This window comes from Labeo rohita, chromosome 19 (assembly GCF_022985175.1).
Source record: "Labeo rohita strain BAU-BD-2019 chromosome 19, IGBB_LRoh.1.0, whole genome shotgun sequence".
Lineage (NCBI taxonomy): Eukaryota > Metazoa > Chordata > Actinopteri > Cypriniformes > Cyprinidae > Labeo > Labeo rohita.
The window spans coordinates 25,273,153-25,290,074 of record NC_066887.1 but is presented as its reverse complement, the minus strand read 5'-3'; the positions used below and the strand labels follow the sequence as shown (position 1 = coordinate 25,290,074).

Sequence of the window (16,922 nt, the reverse complement as noted above, 5' to 3'; positions counted from 1 at the left end):
GAACATAATTTCTTCATGCCTTAAAATGAATGCGTCGTGGTACTCTCATGAACACATGGTGAAGACCAACACTAGAAAAAATGAAATTGTTGAATAAAGTCCTATTTTTGTATTCTTTGCGCACACAAAGTTCTCTCTTTGTTTGCTTTTGCACAGTTTTGGTAATGTATTCAGTCATCACTTGATGTCCAATGTAAACTCTGGGACATGAAGCAGAACCACTACTTCAGACCACAAAAGGGTAGATTAAGACGCAGAGTGCATCTTTAATAAAGACGTAATGAATAGCCCAAATCTAATGTCTGTGGGGCAGCTCAGTGTTAGCTGGAAGGGTGCCAAAGCTTCATGTTGCCGCCCCTCGCTGACAAGTGTATTTACTAATAGTTCCCGCTGCTAATGAATCACAAGGACTTTGAGGTGCTGTCAGCATGCGAGGGTGAGGGAACCTGGCTGCGCTGTGAGCCAAGCTGTTTTGAACATACGTGGAGCCACAGTGGTGGTGCCTGCAATGTTTGCGCACCTTATGTGGCCGAAACCCAGCTCGGGGAGATAGGGCAGCTTCTTGACCTGGATGATGGAGTCGTACAGCGACGGTTGAAGACCCTGCGCTACCATGTTGGCCAGGATGACGGCGACCATCATGGGAAGGATGTGAGAGATCTGACCGGTCAGCTCAAAGCAGATCACTGCCGTGGAAACGGTGTGAGTGACGGCCCCTGTCAACGCCGCCGCACCTTAAGAGAAAAGGATAGACCAGTAGAGTAACAGGCCGGAAAGATGGAGTGCTGTAAGACAGGGTCATGACAGGAGTGACATAATGAACGGGGAGAGTATGGACACATGCAGCGGAAGATCAGAGGTTAAGAGAAGAAGGGATAGGAACAGGAAATGACATCATCAGCACATTATGAGCAAGCATTAGATAATAGTGGTGGAGGAAAGGATGACTGACCAATGACAGCGTACCCTCCAGGGATGATACGGTACAGTATTCCATCAAACAGGATACCGTGAGGAAAGAGAGTAGCCATGATCTCACCCACTAAACGACCGAATGCGGCACCTGTAAGATATTGCAGTGGATATTCAAATTATTTTTATAAAATAAAATAATAAAATAAATTCTTTGTGCCTCGCTTTAAAAAACACAAGTGAAAATGATTGTACAAAATAAATAAATAAATAAATAAATACAATAAAAAATAATAAAATAAAATAAAAAATAAATGTAAAAAACAATAAAATAATTTCTATGTGCCTGGCTAATTTCTGCAAGTCTAATAAGAGAATTAGTGTAATTAGAGCAAGATCCAAAAGTCTGAGGCAGCTAGTGAAAATTATAAAATAAAAAAAAATAAAATAAAAATTTTAAGCTTGTGAAAATTACTGAATTAAAAAAATAATAATAAAATAAATGTGCCTGGCTAATTTTTGTATGTCTAATACGGAAATTTACATAATTAGAGCAAGATTCAAACGTTTTAGACAGCTTGCAAAAATAATAAAATGAAATAACATAAAATAAAATAATAAAATAAAGTAAGTCTGACTAATTTCTGTAAGTCTAATGAGAGAATTAGAGCAAGACTTAAAAGTCTGAGACAGCTAATGAAAATTATTGAATAAAATAAAATAAAATAAAATAAATGTGATTGGCTAATTTGGCTAATAATTAAGTCTGTAAGTTAAAATGGAAAAAGTCTGAGACAGCTAGTGTAAATTATTGAATAAAATAAACTAAAATAAAATATAAAATAAAATAAAATAAAATGTGCCTGACTAATTTCTGTAAGTCTAATAAGAGAATTTGCGTAATTAGAGCAAGACTTAAAAGTCTGAGACAGCTAATGAAAATGATCAAAAAATAAAATAAAGTAAAATAAAATGTGCTTGGCTAATTTCTGTATGTCTGTAAGTGAATTTACATATTTAAAGTGAGATCCAAACATCTGAGACCACTAGTGAAAATCATTACTTTTTTTGTAATTACAATTAATAAAAAAATTTAATTAAATTAAAATAGTTAATTACAGTTCAGAAGCATTTTTAGAAGCAATTTACCAAAACGTTCTTATTTGATTAATGTCCTAAATATATTTTTTATAAACATTTATTTATAATAAAATATTTACTTCTTTTTTGTCATAATGCTCATTACTTTGAAAACATTTCTTTGATCAACAAATTCTTTTTTTCCCCCCAGTTTCCTTTTGGATCCCACTGTATGTTAATAGGATCCTTAAATAAATCAGAAAATATCCGTAAATGGCAGCCACTAATAAATGAATAATAATGGTGACCTACCCAATACAAAGACAGGCATGAAAGCTCCAGACGGGATGGGCATCGTGGTGGAAACTGCAGACATCCAGAACTGTGAGATGAATAATAATGTTTTCACACAATTGCCTTAATTCTAAAATCTCAGAGACTGCTATCAGCAGAACCTCTATGAGCCTAACTCAAAAGAAAAATCATTGCTTCAGCAACTTCAAACATGACAGACGGAGACAGATAATGACTGGGAAACTGTCCTGGATAAAAGCAGGTTTTATTGAAGCCATCTAGACAACTATGACATGATAACTAAAGCCAGTGTCAGTGCATGTTACTTTCTTAGTGTTTAAATATGAAAATTACTTGATGAATTGATGGAGGACAGAGAGATTGAAAAGGACCAACCTTCATGATAAAGAAGAGAATAAGAATGACAAAGATGCTGACATCAGGGTGAAACCAAACAGCAGAGCGACCCAGACCAGGAGGGAGGGAGGAACCCCAAATTTTAGTCCAGGTGAAGTTATCAAACAGAGAGTTGATGCACTCCCTGGGCATCAGCTACGGAAATAATACAAATTCACATTTTAAATCCAACCAAATGAAATATTTTAAAAATTCAACCAAACATTTTTTCAAGATTGTTTGAATGACAGACAGACCATAAACATTAAAGCAGCAATTCTCAACTATTGTGACTCCAATTTTCACCATTATACACAAACATATCTCATATAATGACAATGTTTTTTTTTTTACTTTCAAGTGGACACTCCTAGTTTGTACATTAAATTTCAGGACTGAATGTTTTTCAGGGTTACCACTCTTTTTAAAGTGGACAACGAATGCAAAGTTCACTTTTACATGGTGTTTGCATATAAATGTGTTATAGCAGTGCGTGGACACAGCCACCCTACAATGATAAAAATCCATTCACTCCTTTTTTTTAATCCACAAAAAACCTAAACAGTCTCAATTATCAAGCCATTTAGATTCTCTGACCAGTGTGATGTCATACTGCTCAAACTCCGCCCACGACCACTGTCAGACTGTCCCATATTAGCAAATTTCCATCCTTAGCCATTAAGAAATTTTAACCAAAGTATGTTACAGAGATTTCATGAAGACCCTAAAGAATCATACCAACTTGTGAAAAATGGGATCGAATTCATTTCCATGATCGCTTCATTTGCTCCAGATTTATTGGATATAGATTAAGGATACGGATTTTAAAAAATATTTTTACCCAGAATTTATACCGATTAGATATTAGAACTTGGCATAACTATAAAAATGTATATAGAGGAGAGTGGGGTAAGTTGAGCCAGTGGGTAAGTTGACCCACCCCTTGTATCTTGGCAGCTGTACACTTTTACCATCATGTGACCATGTATTTTGGAATCACACATAATTTCTGCCAGACCGTGAAAATGAGAAACACATGTGAGGAGTGGAAGGCACCCATTTACTTTAAAAACTGTTTTTGGTTTGTCAAAGTAAAATTTTAGCATTACAGATGTAATGGCTGTTACATCAAAGCAAATTTATCCAGGTTGAAAAATATTTATGATGCATATAGATGACTTAGCAACATATAAAAACCATGCAAATCATGTAGCTAAATGGGTCATTCCACGAAATCTGTGCCTTTTGCGTCCCTAAGAAATAATCAAACATAGATTTAATATAACAAATGTGCAGTTTAAAAACAATACTACGTATGTTTTCATCAATAATGCATAAAAAAGTAAATTAAATATTAATTTTAAATAATTTAAATAGCATTTATGCTGGTAAGGGTAAAGTTTTTGACATCGAATTTCTATGATCGCTTCATTTGCTCCAGATTTATTGGATATAGTTTTTGGCCTGTCCCTCACTATGATTTTTCTTTTCCAGCAGGACGTTTAATTTGCAAAATGAAGGCAAAATTCTATAAAAATTACATTTGCATATTGTTCTAAATATATTCTCATTGTTAAGCATTATTTTGGCATAAGCATAAATTTTTTTCTATAAAATACAAATTATTTTATTGGTGTCCCCTGATTTCATGTCAGCCCTGTTACCCTCATCAAAAAATGCTTGTAAAATAATGTACATTCAAGTGACATCATTTCTCTCAATCAGGATTCCACCACTTAAAACACAAGCATGTTTCTCTCACTCCTCTATAATGTTCTATTTTTGATGAATTATGAGGCTTGACTGAGGGGGGTCCATTATGCAGTGTCAATCCTGTTACCATTTTTAAAATGTGAATTTAAACAATTATTTCTTACATTTAATATAATCAATATCTACAACTAAAATTCTTTCAAAGTGTACACAATGTGCTTTTGTGAATGTGACTATTAGAAACTGGCAACCTGTAACTATCAACCTGTTACTTTTTAGAGTAACAGTATTTGACATACGAGTAACAGGGATGGCATTGATTAGGTTTGACCCCGTTTTTAAAGATTGTCTGTGTAAAATACAAACATTTTAAAGGTCACCCTTGATATATAATTGAGCTAATGCCTATATCATTCAGTGGTATATAAGTTCTAATTAACAGGGTAACAGGGTTGACAAAAATACCAAAATATGAGGTTAAAAAATCGTCATAAAATAATAAATTACACAGCCTGAGATGGCACAATACAATTTTAAGGTGTCTTAATTTCATGATTTCGTGGAATGAAATTGGTGCCTGAATTGGTAAGCTACCTAGTTTTTTTTTTCAAAATTGCGGCTATGGGGCAAACCGAGCAAAATGCTGTGGGGTAAACTGAGCCACTACTTTAATTTACCCCACCATAAGGCACTGAAGTTAAGGTAAATATCTGAAGTATAACCTGGTATTTTAATGTGATAGCACGCAACTGGTTGCATTTATCACATATATATAGAAGATGGTTTTCATCACATTTTGAAATCACATTAGCTTTAAGGAAGGAAATACGACTGTAAAATGAAAATTGATTATTAAATTAGTGTTTAAAATAAGTAAATTATCTTTAAAATTTCACATGGGTTTGAATCAGATTCAGTCAGATGGTCAGTTTAGACCCAGATGGTGCATCTTACCCACTGACTCGGGTCAACTTGCCCTAACCTGGGGCAAACTGAGCCACAAGAACACTTTTTTTTAATACATTTTCATAGATACATGATATCATACAAATGATAGAAAACATCTTGAAATTACTTTATATACTTTCATTGTATTTCTGCCTCATTTTCCCTTATCTTGAGGACCACATAAGTAAAAAATGGCTCATCTTACACCACTCTCCCCTATTTCTAAAAAAAATTACCAAGGAGTTTTAAATTTTGATTAATTTCCATGACTATTCCAGGTTTAGAAATCATACTTTTCAAATAAGGCTTTCTCACATATTTATATACATAGTCTTCCATACATACTTTTCCAAGACCATGAGAATTCTGAGGGAAAAAGTTTTATGCTTAATTTGTCTTATGTGAAAGCATTTTTGTGATTTTTGAGGTCCCCTTAGTAGGAACCGGACCCCTGGTTGAGAACCGCTGCATTAGTCGATGATCCTAAATAGCTGATATCATTTTTTGTTACAAAAATTAACAAAACTGTAGTATTCATTGTTAACAATTTCTAATCTGACCTCTCCAGCCATGAACTGCCCAAAGCCTGGAGGGAATGTCAGTGTTGTAACCACTAAGGTCACAACTGCAGGGAAAATCAGCCGGCTGAGAAAGAAAATGTGACACATGTTGTAATTATTTTGTTTGTAAACTAATTTTAAAGATCACAGCAAAATAACTCTCAGGTGAGTAATACATACACCTATAATAGTAATATTAAAGCTCATAATGTCTGTTGTCATTTGTTATGTAATGTCAGTGTTAATTTCTCTTACTGTTTTGTAAGGAATCGTGTGAAAAGGTTAGGTCTTCTCATGAACAGGACAACTTGGCGGTTCAGGTAAACGAAGAAAGCTCCCAGGAACCCACAAGAAATTCTGTGGAGACAAAAACAAGCACATTACTCCAGTGACAAAAATCACATTCATGTTTTCATTGTTGCCCTTATAATAAGAACACAAGAAGATTGCGGCGCTCTGCTGAATTGTTTCTTATCAATGTGAGCACAATAATTACGGAATATAATACAGTATAATAGAATAAATGTGTTAGTTCCAACAAATCAAATATAATACCAACATCTGATCACTCTGGTTAAGTTAAAGTGCTGTGTGCTCAGGTCTGCGAGTGTGTCAAGGGTTACAGTATGGCACACACACACACACACAGCTTCAGGACTGTGCCCTCACCACGAACGGCACGCTCTCGCCCCCGCGCTCTCACCCAATAATGGCGAACGCCGGGAGCTCCTGCAGGTCGAAAGGAAAATCCATACGGAAGTTGGTGCGGAAGAGAGCAGTGATGGTGACTGAAACAACAGATATGGAAAAAAATCATCTCATCTGACGACTGCCAAGACCTTCATTCAGGAATATGATTTAGTATCTCACCTGCATCCTTATTAAACACAGACAGCACTCTGAAAATAAACGCACTGAATGTGGCGGCAAAGTAGCCTCTCCAGTAGTTTCTCACAGCAAAATATGTTGATGTAACTTCAATGCTGAACAAAACACCTGGATGAACCAAAGAAACATTTAGAAGGGTTATTGTCATCTACAGAAGGGATTTTCAAACTTAATGACGCAAAGGACAACAAATATGATCATAGAATATAGACTTGAAATATACTTGTGAATTGGGAAATGGTTTAGCAATTTAAAATAATGATTTTCTATTGGTTTTTAATATACTTTAGAATGTATAGAATTCCTGTGACTGCAAAGCTGAATTTTCAGCAGCCATTACTCCAGTCTTCATTGTGACATGACCCTTTAGAAATCATTCTAATATGGTAATTTCATGTTCAAGTAATATTTCTTTATTATTATAAATGTTGAAAAAACTGTTTAATATTTCTGTGGAAACTGTCTGCTGAAGAAAAGTATTTACTGTCGCTTTCTATCAATTTATTGCATCCTTGTGGAATAAAAGTATAAATTTCTTTAAACAAAAAGAAAATAATAAACAAACAAACAAACAAACAAACAAATTTCTCATTTGTGACCCTGGACCACAAAACCAGTCTTAAGTAGCACCGGTATATTTGTAGCAATAGCCAACAATACATTGTATGGGTCAAAATTATACATTTTTCTTTTATGCCAAAAATCATTAGGACATTAAGTAAAATTGTGTTCCATTAATATATTTTGTAAATTTCCTACCATAAATATATCAAAACTTAATTTGGATTGGTAATATGTATAGCTAAGAACTTCATTTGGACAACTTTAAAAGCAATTTTCTCAATATTTAGATTTTTTTTTTGCACCCTCAGATTCCAGATTTTCAAATAGTCAAATAGTTATCACAGCTAGCTATCATAACAAACAATACATTAATGGAAAGCTTATTTATTCAGCTTTTATATAATGTATAAATCTCAATTTAAAAAAATGGACCCTTATGACTGGTTTTGTGGTCCAGGGTCACATATCTGTATAGTGTATTTATTATATATTTATTTATTTATATATTTATTTAACTTACTTTTTATACAATTGTTTATTCTTGTTTTAAGCAGAAACCTGACAACATTTTTGTGACATTCATACCTAAAACAAAGTTTGACAATAATTTTTACACATTTTACTAGCAAACAATCATACATTCTAAGAATTCAGAAAAAAATATTAAATATTAGAAATAGAAATCTTTGTAAAAATGTACGTTTTTCCTGTTACTTTTGATAAATTTTAAAGCATTAGAGTAGAAACTAGAGTATTCATTTCTTTAAAATAAATAAATAAATAAAATAAAATAAATAAATCAATAACTAAATATATAAATAAAGACCTCAAACTTTTGGACATTAATGTGTATCTTCATTTTTTTTTTTGTTTTTACCCCAATTGACCCTTCGCAGGGAGTTTGATTGACAGGTGATCTGACCAATCATAACGCCCAATCTGCATTTTCTCCGACAAACAAATCAGACAGGAGAGTAGATTAATTTTGGTTTATTTAAAAAAACAATCTTGAAATAAAATACCTTCTGATGTTTATTTATGTTTATTTCATGCTTAAGCAAATATGAAAAGATGATCAGTTCACAAGCCACTTGAACTGAGGCGCTACGACGATCTGTCACGACACATTAAAGAGCCACAAAACAGTATTTATTGTTTGAATTTCTTAAAAAAATTACAAAATTTGACAGCTAAGACTTTGTTTAATAGAGGTAACCTGCTCTGTCTTGTCTGCAGGCATGTTGTCAGTTTCACACTGTATTTTTCACTGCGTGAGAACAAGATCTATAACTTAAACAGTGTTTAACAATGCCGACAAGAAAAATGCTATTTTGCCAACACTTTACCTCCTAGAGGTGTTCCAAAACAGCATCCAACCCCCACAGCACAGCCCACTGTGAGGATGTCTGTATAACAATATGGGCTCTACTGACACAGAGGCAGACAAAAAGAGTGAAGCAGACACAATTGAGGGTACAGGTGGGGGAAGATGGGAAATAATTCTTGGTAATATAAACACCCTGGATGATATATCAGCGCTGTCCTCAAAAATAATGTGTAATAAAAAAAAACTGTCCAGCCCGTGGATGATAAACGAGCATTCAGCATTTTATGAATGGAGATGCCAAATGTGCATTACAGGATCTCCATGCACTTCTGCTTACCTGATAGACTCCAGAGAAGAAAGACATGAACCTGCTGAGCACAGCTGCACAGATACTGGCTATGTGAACAAAGGGACCCTAATGCATAAAAATAGCACAGTTTAAAGGTCACCATCAGATGGAGCCGAGGCCGGTTTAGGTGACCCAACTGGCACTCGTACCCATCAAATCACAGTGTATTTTGTGTATAATGTAAAATGGAAAATCGAAGCCCCTGTGTATGTTACATGAGACTGCAAAATTAAATGTGTCTCACCTCTTTGCCAACCGGCATACCGCTGCCCAGGCCAGCAGTGAGTCCCACCACCTTCGCAATAAATGCCTTGAGTGTCAAATACTCCTTCAGCACAACACCTCTGAGTATGGTTTTCAGCTCTGGAATACCAGAGCCTGAGGGAAAATAAAAATCAGAAGAGGAAAGAAGAAAAGAGACAAAACAATCAAATGGCTGGGAAAAAGAAGGAATAAATAAAGAAAAATCAGTGTGAAAGGTCTGTAAACAAAGTTAAATATGTGACCCTGGACCACAAAACCAGTCATAAGTAGCATGGGTATATTTGTAGCAATAGCCAACAATACATTGCATGGGTCAAAATTATCGATTTTTCTTTTATGCCAAAAATTATTAGGATATTAAGTAAAGAGCATGTTTCATGAAGATATTTTGGAAATTTCCTACCGTAAATATATCCAAACTTAATTTTTGATTAGTAATATGCATTGCTAAGAACTTCAAATAGTTGTATCTTGGCCAAATATTGTCCTGTCCTAACAAACCATACATCAATGGAAAGCTTATTTATTCAGCTTTTATTATGATTATGATTATTAAGGCTTATGCCTGATTTTGTGGTCCAGGTTCATATATGATAATAGATAAGGATTTATGTAATCTATAATATACACAGCTTTTTCTGAAAATTGGGTTTTGATTTGATTTTTATGTATATGTTTGGAGTTATGTCTCTGTATATCTTTATTTGGAATAAACACGGTTACATTTTAGCTCTTAGTTTGTGTTCTGATGCCTTCTTTCGCTACATAGTCAAATAGTAAGAATGTAGACTCTAATTCTGAAATTCTGATTTGTTATAAGAGATTCACTGTGATTAATTATTTTAACCTTTTGTGATTCATTATTTTAACCTTTATTTTAACCCACACGTTGAGAATCAATCATCTGAATGTTGTTGTTAAAGTGACTGCAGTGGATGGGCCAGCAGGTGGCGTTGTTGAGTAGTAAACAGTGTCCAGCAGTTACAGCAGTTAAAGAAATATTATATTAACTGTAAATGGCACAGAATAGAGGAAGTGTACTTTTAAGAGACAGACACAGAGTATGTAGACGTCTTAATGAAAAACTGAGATTATATAAAGAGGCAAGGTCAAAAATAAAAGGGATAGTTCACCCCAAAATAAAAATTCTGCATAGACAGCAATGCAGCTACTGAGTTTAAGGTCCAGAAAGGTAGTAAGGACATTGTTAAAACTATTCCATATGACATCAGTGTTTCAACCTTAATTTTATGAAGCTACAAAAATACTTTTTGCATGCAAAGAAAACAAAAATAACGACTTCATTCAATAGTTTCTATTTCGTGTCAGTCTTCACCGCACGTTCACAAGAGTATCACCACGTATTAGTGTGGTGCTGCTGATGCAGAAGCCGTTCTGACGTAGAACCCGTATGCGCTACGTCAGCTTCGTCTTTGTAAAAATGTCTTAAGATTTCGAAAAAGAGGATGACTTGCATTTTTTGTCGAGCCTTATTTATTCAAACCAGAATATAGGGAAGAGTGGGGTAAGTTGAGCCAGTGGGTAAGTTGACCCATCCCCTGTATCTTGCCAACTGTACACTTTTACCCTCATGTGATTGTGAAAAGGAGAAACACACGGGAGGAGTGAAAGGCACCCATTTACTTTAAAAACTGTTTTTGGCTTGTCAAAGTAAAATTTCAGCATAACAGATGTAATGGCTGATCCATCAAAGCAAATTTATTTAGGTCTAAAAACATTTCTAATGCATATAGGTAATTTAGCAACATAGAAAACTATGCAAATCATACAGCTAAATATTAGCCTGAACTGGCAAGCTAGCCAAAATGCCAGCTATGCGGCAAAGTGAGCCAAATACTTTGGGTTAAGTTGAGCCAACGCTTTAATTTACCCCTGAAGTTAGGTTAAATCTCTGAAGTGAAGTGGCATTTTAATGCAACTGATTTAGTTTATCATATATATACACATTATTTGTAGTTTATGTGATAGGGACAGTGTACAAGTGCACCAAATCCTTCTCTGAGAACCAGAAGATGCTTTTCATCACATTATAATCAAATATATCTTTCCACCTGTTGTCCCTAATGGTCTGTTTGACTGCAGAAAAGGTACCATGCCAAGAATCTTTTGATTAAAATGTCAAAAGAATCTAAATTGACTAAAATGACAAACTTAAATGTTTAAACGTTTCAGTGACATTTATTCCTTCATTCTAATTCAGTTTTTGTTTAATTTTACTCAACAAACTCACTGTTTAGTCTGTTTTTGGGAAGGTTACTGCTCTGGTGTTCAACAAACAGAAATGCAAACAATTAAAGATTGAAAATTAAACTTCATTTGATTGATTTTATTAAATTTAGGTTAGCTTTAAAGAAGAACTCCACTTCCAGAACAACAATTTACAAATAATTTACTCACCCCCTTGTCATCCAAGATGTTCATGTCTTTCTGTCTTCAGTCGTAAAGAAATTATGTTTTTTGAGGAAAACATTTCAGCATTTTTCTCCATATAATGGACTTCATTGGTGCCCCGATTTTGAACTTCTAAAATGTAGTTTAAATGCAGCTTCAAAGGGCTCTAAACGATCCCAGCCGAGGAAGAAGGTTCTTATTTAGCGAAACGACTGGTCATTTTTTCCAAAAAATAAAAATTTGTATACTTAAGCACAAAAGATTGTGCAGCACAGGCTCTGGGATGCGCGTCCACGATGCTACAAATCAAAGTTCATTGTCTGTGTACTCCAGCTCAAAAAGGTAGAGTATGGCGAAAAACTCGTCCGACATCATTGTACCGTTTTGTTTGTAAACAGCGTTTGACTTACTTGCACTTCCTTAGTCTTTGCGCGATGCTTTGTAAACACTGGGTCGGTAGTTCCGCCTATGTTCCGTGTGACCTTTCAACGTGATTCAATAGTACGTAGTACATCCCAGAGCCTGTGCTACATGAGCTTTTGTGCTTAAAAAGTATACAATTTTTTTATTTTCTGAAAAAAATTACAGATCGTTTCGCTAGATAAAACCCTTCTTCCTTGGCTGGGATTGTTTAGAGCTCTTTGAAGCTGCATTTAAACTACGTTTTGAAAGTTCAAAATTGGGGCACCAATAAAGTCCATTATATGGAGAAAAGTCCTGAAATACTTTCCTCAAAAACCATAATTTCTTTACAACTGAAGACAAAAAGACACAAACTTCTTGGATGACAAGGGGGTGAGTAAATTATTTGTAAATTGTTGTTCTGGAAGTGGAGTTCTCCTTTAAGAAAAGAAATACGACTGTTTGTAAAATGAAATTTGATTATTAAGAGGTAAATTATCCTTAAAATTTCACATGGGTTTGAATCAGATTCAGTCAAATGGTCAGTTTTCACCCAGATGGTTCATCTTACCCCTAACCTTGGGCAAATTGAGGCACAGGAACACTTTTTTTTATAAGCTATTATTATAGAACCCGTTGTCATAGATACATTCAGATGATTTAAAATGATAGGAAACATCCGGAATTTAGATACTTTAGATACTTTCATTGTATTTCCCCACTCTCCCCAACTGATGATGAACTAAGAAAGACGTACGTTCTATATCAGAATCACAAGCTCCTACGCTAGCGGCACCACACACATGCATTGTGCTACTCTTGTGAACGGCCCTAAAGACTAACGCGGAAGAGAAGAAATTGTTAAATAAAATTATCTTTATTTTCTTTGCACAAAATTATTCTTGTAGCTTCATAAAATTAAGGTTGAACTACTGATGGACTACATGGACTATTTTAATAATGTCCTTACTACCTTTCTGGGCCTTGAATGTGACAGTTCCATTGCTGTCTACACAGGGTCAGAAAGCTCTCGGATTTCATCAAGAATATCTTAATTTGTGTTCCGAAGATAAACAAAGGTCTTACGGGTTTGGAATGACAAAGCTAAGGACAAGGAACAAAGCTATATTTTAAATCAGAGCGTGCAAAATATATTCTATTAGGTGACAAAAAAAACTGATTCTCAAGTCACTTCCAGCAGGTGAGACATAAGGTTAATTTTTAACCTCGGGTAAAGCTGTAGATTTGCAGTATAATAAAATTAGTTAGTTCAAGAAAAAGCAGATGGTGTATGAAAAACAAAGTCCAAAATAAATCAAATCTAAACAGTGAAGCTACACACCAATGGCCTGAGGAGCGACCAGGTGGCAGAAGAGGGAGGCAAACAGGATGAGCACCATGGGATAGAAGACCCAGACCAGGTACTGCAGTGGGATATTTCCCTTCAACTCCCCATAAAACCACTTATAGGCTGAGAGACACGGAAAAGGACAGAAGTGATGGAGCACATAAGGTAGAGAAAAAGGGAGACAGCAAAGAAGACAAAAGCAAGCAGTATGGAGAAGGTTTAGAAATCTGAAGTTGGAAAAACATGGAAAAGTGGTAAAGGAAAAGGGGAAATAACAGTTGACAAAATAAATATAAATAAATTTATATATACAGTGATGGCCAAAATTATTAGAACACTAATTTTCACCAGCTAAAAATGGTTTTAAGTCAGTCATTTCTATCTATTGCTGTAGTGTGTCAATAGGAAATATCAGTTTACAGTTTACATTTCCAAACATTCATTTTGCCATTAATTGTAATAATCCAGTATGATTTTTGTTTGCCCAAGGAGTCTGACAACAGCCAATGCTCCACACAGAGATCTGATCTCATCATCATCCAGTCTGTCTGGAAAGACATGAAGAAACAGAACAAACTCAGACAGACTAAATCCAGAAGAACTGTCTCCAAGATGCTTCAAGAGACCTACCTGCAAAGCTACATGAAAAACTATGCGCAAGTGCACCTGCTTTAGACGCAAAGGATGGTCACATAAAATGTTGATTTAATTTAGTTAATAGAAATTAACTGATAATGAAAATCTATTTATTTAGCTTTGCAGGTACAGTACTGTAAGATGGTGGGTTATTTTTTTTAACCCAAATGATGGGTTCAGCCCACTGTGTCATTTTATTGGGTTATTTTTAACATATTTTACTCAAGTGCTAGGGAGTTTTGTAACTAAATTGCTGGGTCATTTTTAATGCTAGGTTATTTTTTTTCTACACAACCGCTAGGTTGAGCGTGTCTCTAACGAAACATCCCAGCTGCTGGGTTACACTCAGAGCGCGGGCTTTTCAAATCCTCTTAAGGAAAGAGAGGTTCTCAGTGGCGCCGATTTGGTGCACTTCTTCAGTGAAATAAAGGTTTGTATATATTTTATTTTGTTTATAAAGATTTATCATTTATTTCATTCACTAATGAGATGTCAGTCAGCTGCGTCAGATATAGATATATAAAATAAATGGATTTTATTCGTTACAGTACTGAGTTTAATTTAATTTGATGTTAAAATATATGTTCTCTAATGTCAGTACTGTTTGTTTATGAGCAGGTTTTGGAGTCAGTCACTGTATCTTTCAGGTACGAGTGAAATGCGAGGCCGCAGTCTGAAGTTTGCAGGTACCCCGGTGAACAACAGTCCGTCAACGGGTCAGATTTTCGGCGATACACCGTCACGAGAATTAGCGCTACTTCGGTAAAAAGCGATTACAGAGAACTTTTAAATGTTACATTTTTTATTTCTACAATGCTTGTTAAATGTGTTTAAATGTATGTAATATTGTAAAATATGCCGTATTCAAATAAATTCAATTTGTCTTGTATTTCTCCATGTGTTCTTGCTTAATAACAGATGTTCATCTTTTGATTATTGCTGTTGCTTCTAGTAATTCTGTGTGTGTGTGTTTTATAAGTTCCAGTCCATTTTAAGCCAGCAATATAATAATTTTTAAGCAACAGTTGATTTAATAAAACAAATAAAACAACCCAGCATGTTTTAAAATCATTTAACCCAACCAGCTGGGTCAAAGTAACCCAGCATGTGTTCTGTCCAATATTTATCCAATGCTGGGTTGCCAAATAACCCAAGTTAGGTTGTTTTTAACCCAGCATTTTTTAGAATGTACATTTCTTAAAGCATCTTGGACGCGTTGCCACTGAAAAATTTCACTGAATTATTACAATTAATGACAAAATGAATATTTAGAAATGTAAACCGATATTTCCTACTTACAGATAGAAATAACTGAGCTAAAACCATTTTTAGCTGGTGAAAATACTAGTGTCCTAGTAATTTTGGTCACCACTGTATATACCCCTGAAATATAAAACAGAAATAAGGGAAATTAGGTAAGGAAGTTAAGAAATTCTGCATAGTGTAGTACCTTGTAGACTCTTGGCACTAGCATAATCCATGGTCCAGCTAACTAACGCCATGGTAATACCCAACAACACCAGAAAGATCCAGTCTTCTCCCAATTTAGAGACGAGGAACTTCTGTACTCGAGCCACACAATCTGGAAAAACATTACAACCCCTATCAGATTATAACCTTCACATATATTTCGTATTGGCTTTTGCAAGGCTCATTATTATTGACCTCTGCACTTGGAGTAGGATCGGCGTTTCTTGAACGAGGACGTGTGGCCCTGCTCCTCCTCCTGTCTGTCATGAATGCCGCCTATGTCCAGCTCCTCATGGTGGTGGCTGTGATGGCGACTTCGGCTGTGACTGCGCCCATGGTGACTGTGATGGTGGTGCCCGTGGAGGTGGTGGTGGTGATGATGTCCATGTTTTTTCCGCTGTCTCTCCATCAGAAGACGAGTGGCCTCTCTCCGCTGGGACCCACCAGGATGCTCCCTGTACTCTCCATATAGCTGATCACAGAAGAAAATCACAGGTTTTTGTTACCCAAAAGATGGGTAGATAAACAACAGACACATTTACCAGAAGCAGACTGGTTTTCTCTGATCAGCACTTTGGTCAGCTTTGCTTAAATGTGCTATATAAATAAAATGCACTTACTAACTTACTGTATTTTGCATGGTTTGAACCTACAAGCTTACAGCAGGGTTATAATAGTTAACTAAAAAGCCAACAATACATTGTATGGGTCAAAATTATCAATTTTTCTTTTATGCCAAAAATCATTAGGATATTAAGTAAAGATCATGTTCCATGAAGATATTTTGTAAATTTCCTACCGTAAATACATCAAATTTAAATTTTTGTTTAGTAATATGCATTGCGAAGAACTTGGACAACTTTAAAGGCGATTTTCTCAATATTTTCATTTTTTTGCACCTTTAGATTCAAGATTTGTATGTTTTATGAAAGCTAATACTTAAATAGTCACATCTGTTGCAATAAGATACCTTTGGATACAAAAAATCTTTCTAGATGCATTACTTTTGAATATTAACACTATATTTCAGGAGGTTACAAAATTAATAAAAGTTGAAGTATCATCCAAATGAGCAGAATAAATGCATTCCTTTGATATATAATTATTATTAATATTTTTAAAAGCTTTATTATTACTATTATTTTATTATATTTAAATAGTCATATTATATTTTCACATTTTATTATGCATTAAAATTCAAGAAGTCACTATTTTCTGCTGTCACTAGTTCTTCAGATATATAATAATATATAATATATAATTCAAAAAAGTGCTTTTGATATCACTTTTAATATTCGTCAGTGGTGTGATCGCATAATAAATTGTGACAGAAACTTCTTCACCCTCATTTTCGAAAAC

At 34.7% G+C, this 16,922-nt stretch overlaps 1 protein-coding gene across 2 annotated transcripts in view; it reads right to left on the bottom strand.

The window, feature by feature from the left end:
* clcn1a (chloride channel, voltage-sensitive 1a) overlaps positions 1-16,922 on the bottom strand; it is a 33,826-nt gene that overhangs the window by 10,720 nt on the left and 6,184 nt on the right. The window contains exons 2-15 of one of the 2 annotated variants that reach the window (XM_051136761.1): positions 15,759-16,035; positions 15,544-15,675; positions 13,452-13,580; positions 9,276-9,409; positions 9,020-9,097; positions 8,702-8,780; positions 6,774-6,899; positions 6,607-6,691; positions 6,159-6,260; positions 5,904-5,988; positions 2,683-2,838; positions 2,305-2,374; positions 953-1,063; positions 521-734 (exon numbers count right to left, since the gene is read on the bottom strand). In XM_051136761.1, the coding sequence (XP_050992718.1) occupies positions 521-734; positions 953-1,063; positions 2,305-2,374; positions 2,683-2,838; positions 5,904-5,988; positions 6,159-6,260; positions 6,607-6,691; positions 6,774-6,899; positions 8,702-8,780; positions 9,020-9,097; positions 9,276-9,409; positions 13,452-13,580; positions 15,544-15,675; positions 15,759-16,035 (1,778 nt within the window). The remainder of the gene's footprint in view (positions 1-520; positions 735-952; positions 1,064-2,304; positions 2,375-2,682; positions 2,839-5,903; positions 5,989-6,158; positions 6,261-6,606; positions 6,692-6,773; positions 6,900-8,701; positions 8,781-9,019; positions 9,098-9,275; positions 9,410-13,451; positions 13,581-15,543; positions 15,676-15,758; positions 16,036-16,922) is intronic. The other variant, XM_051136762.1, reaches the window with a different exon arrangement.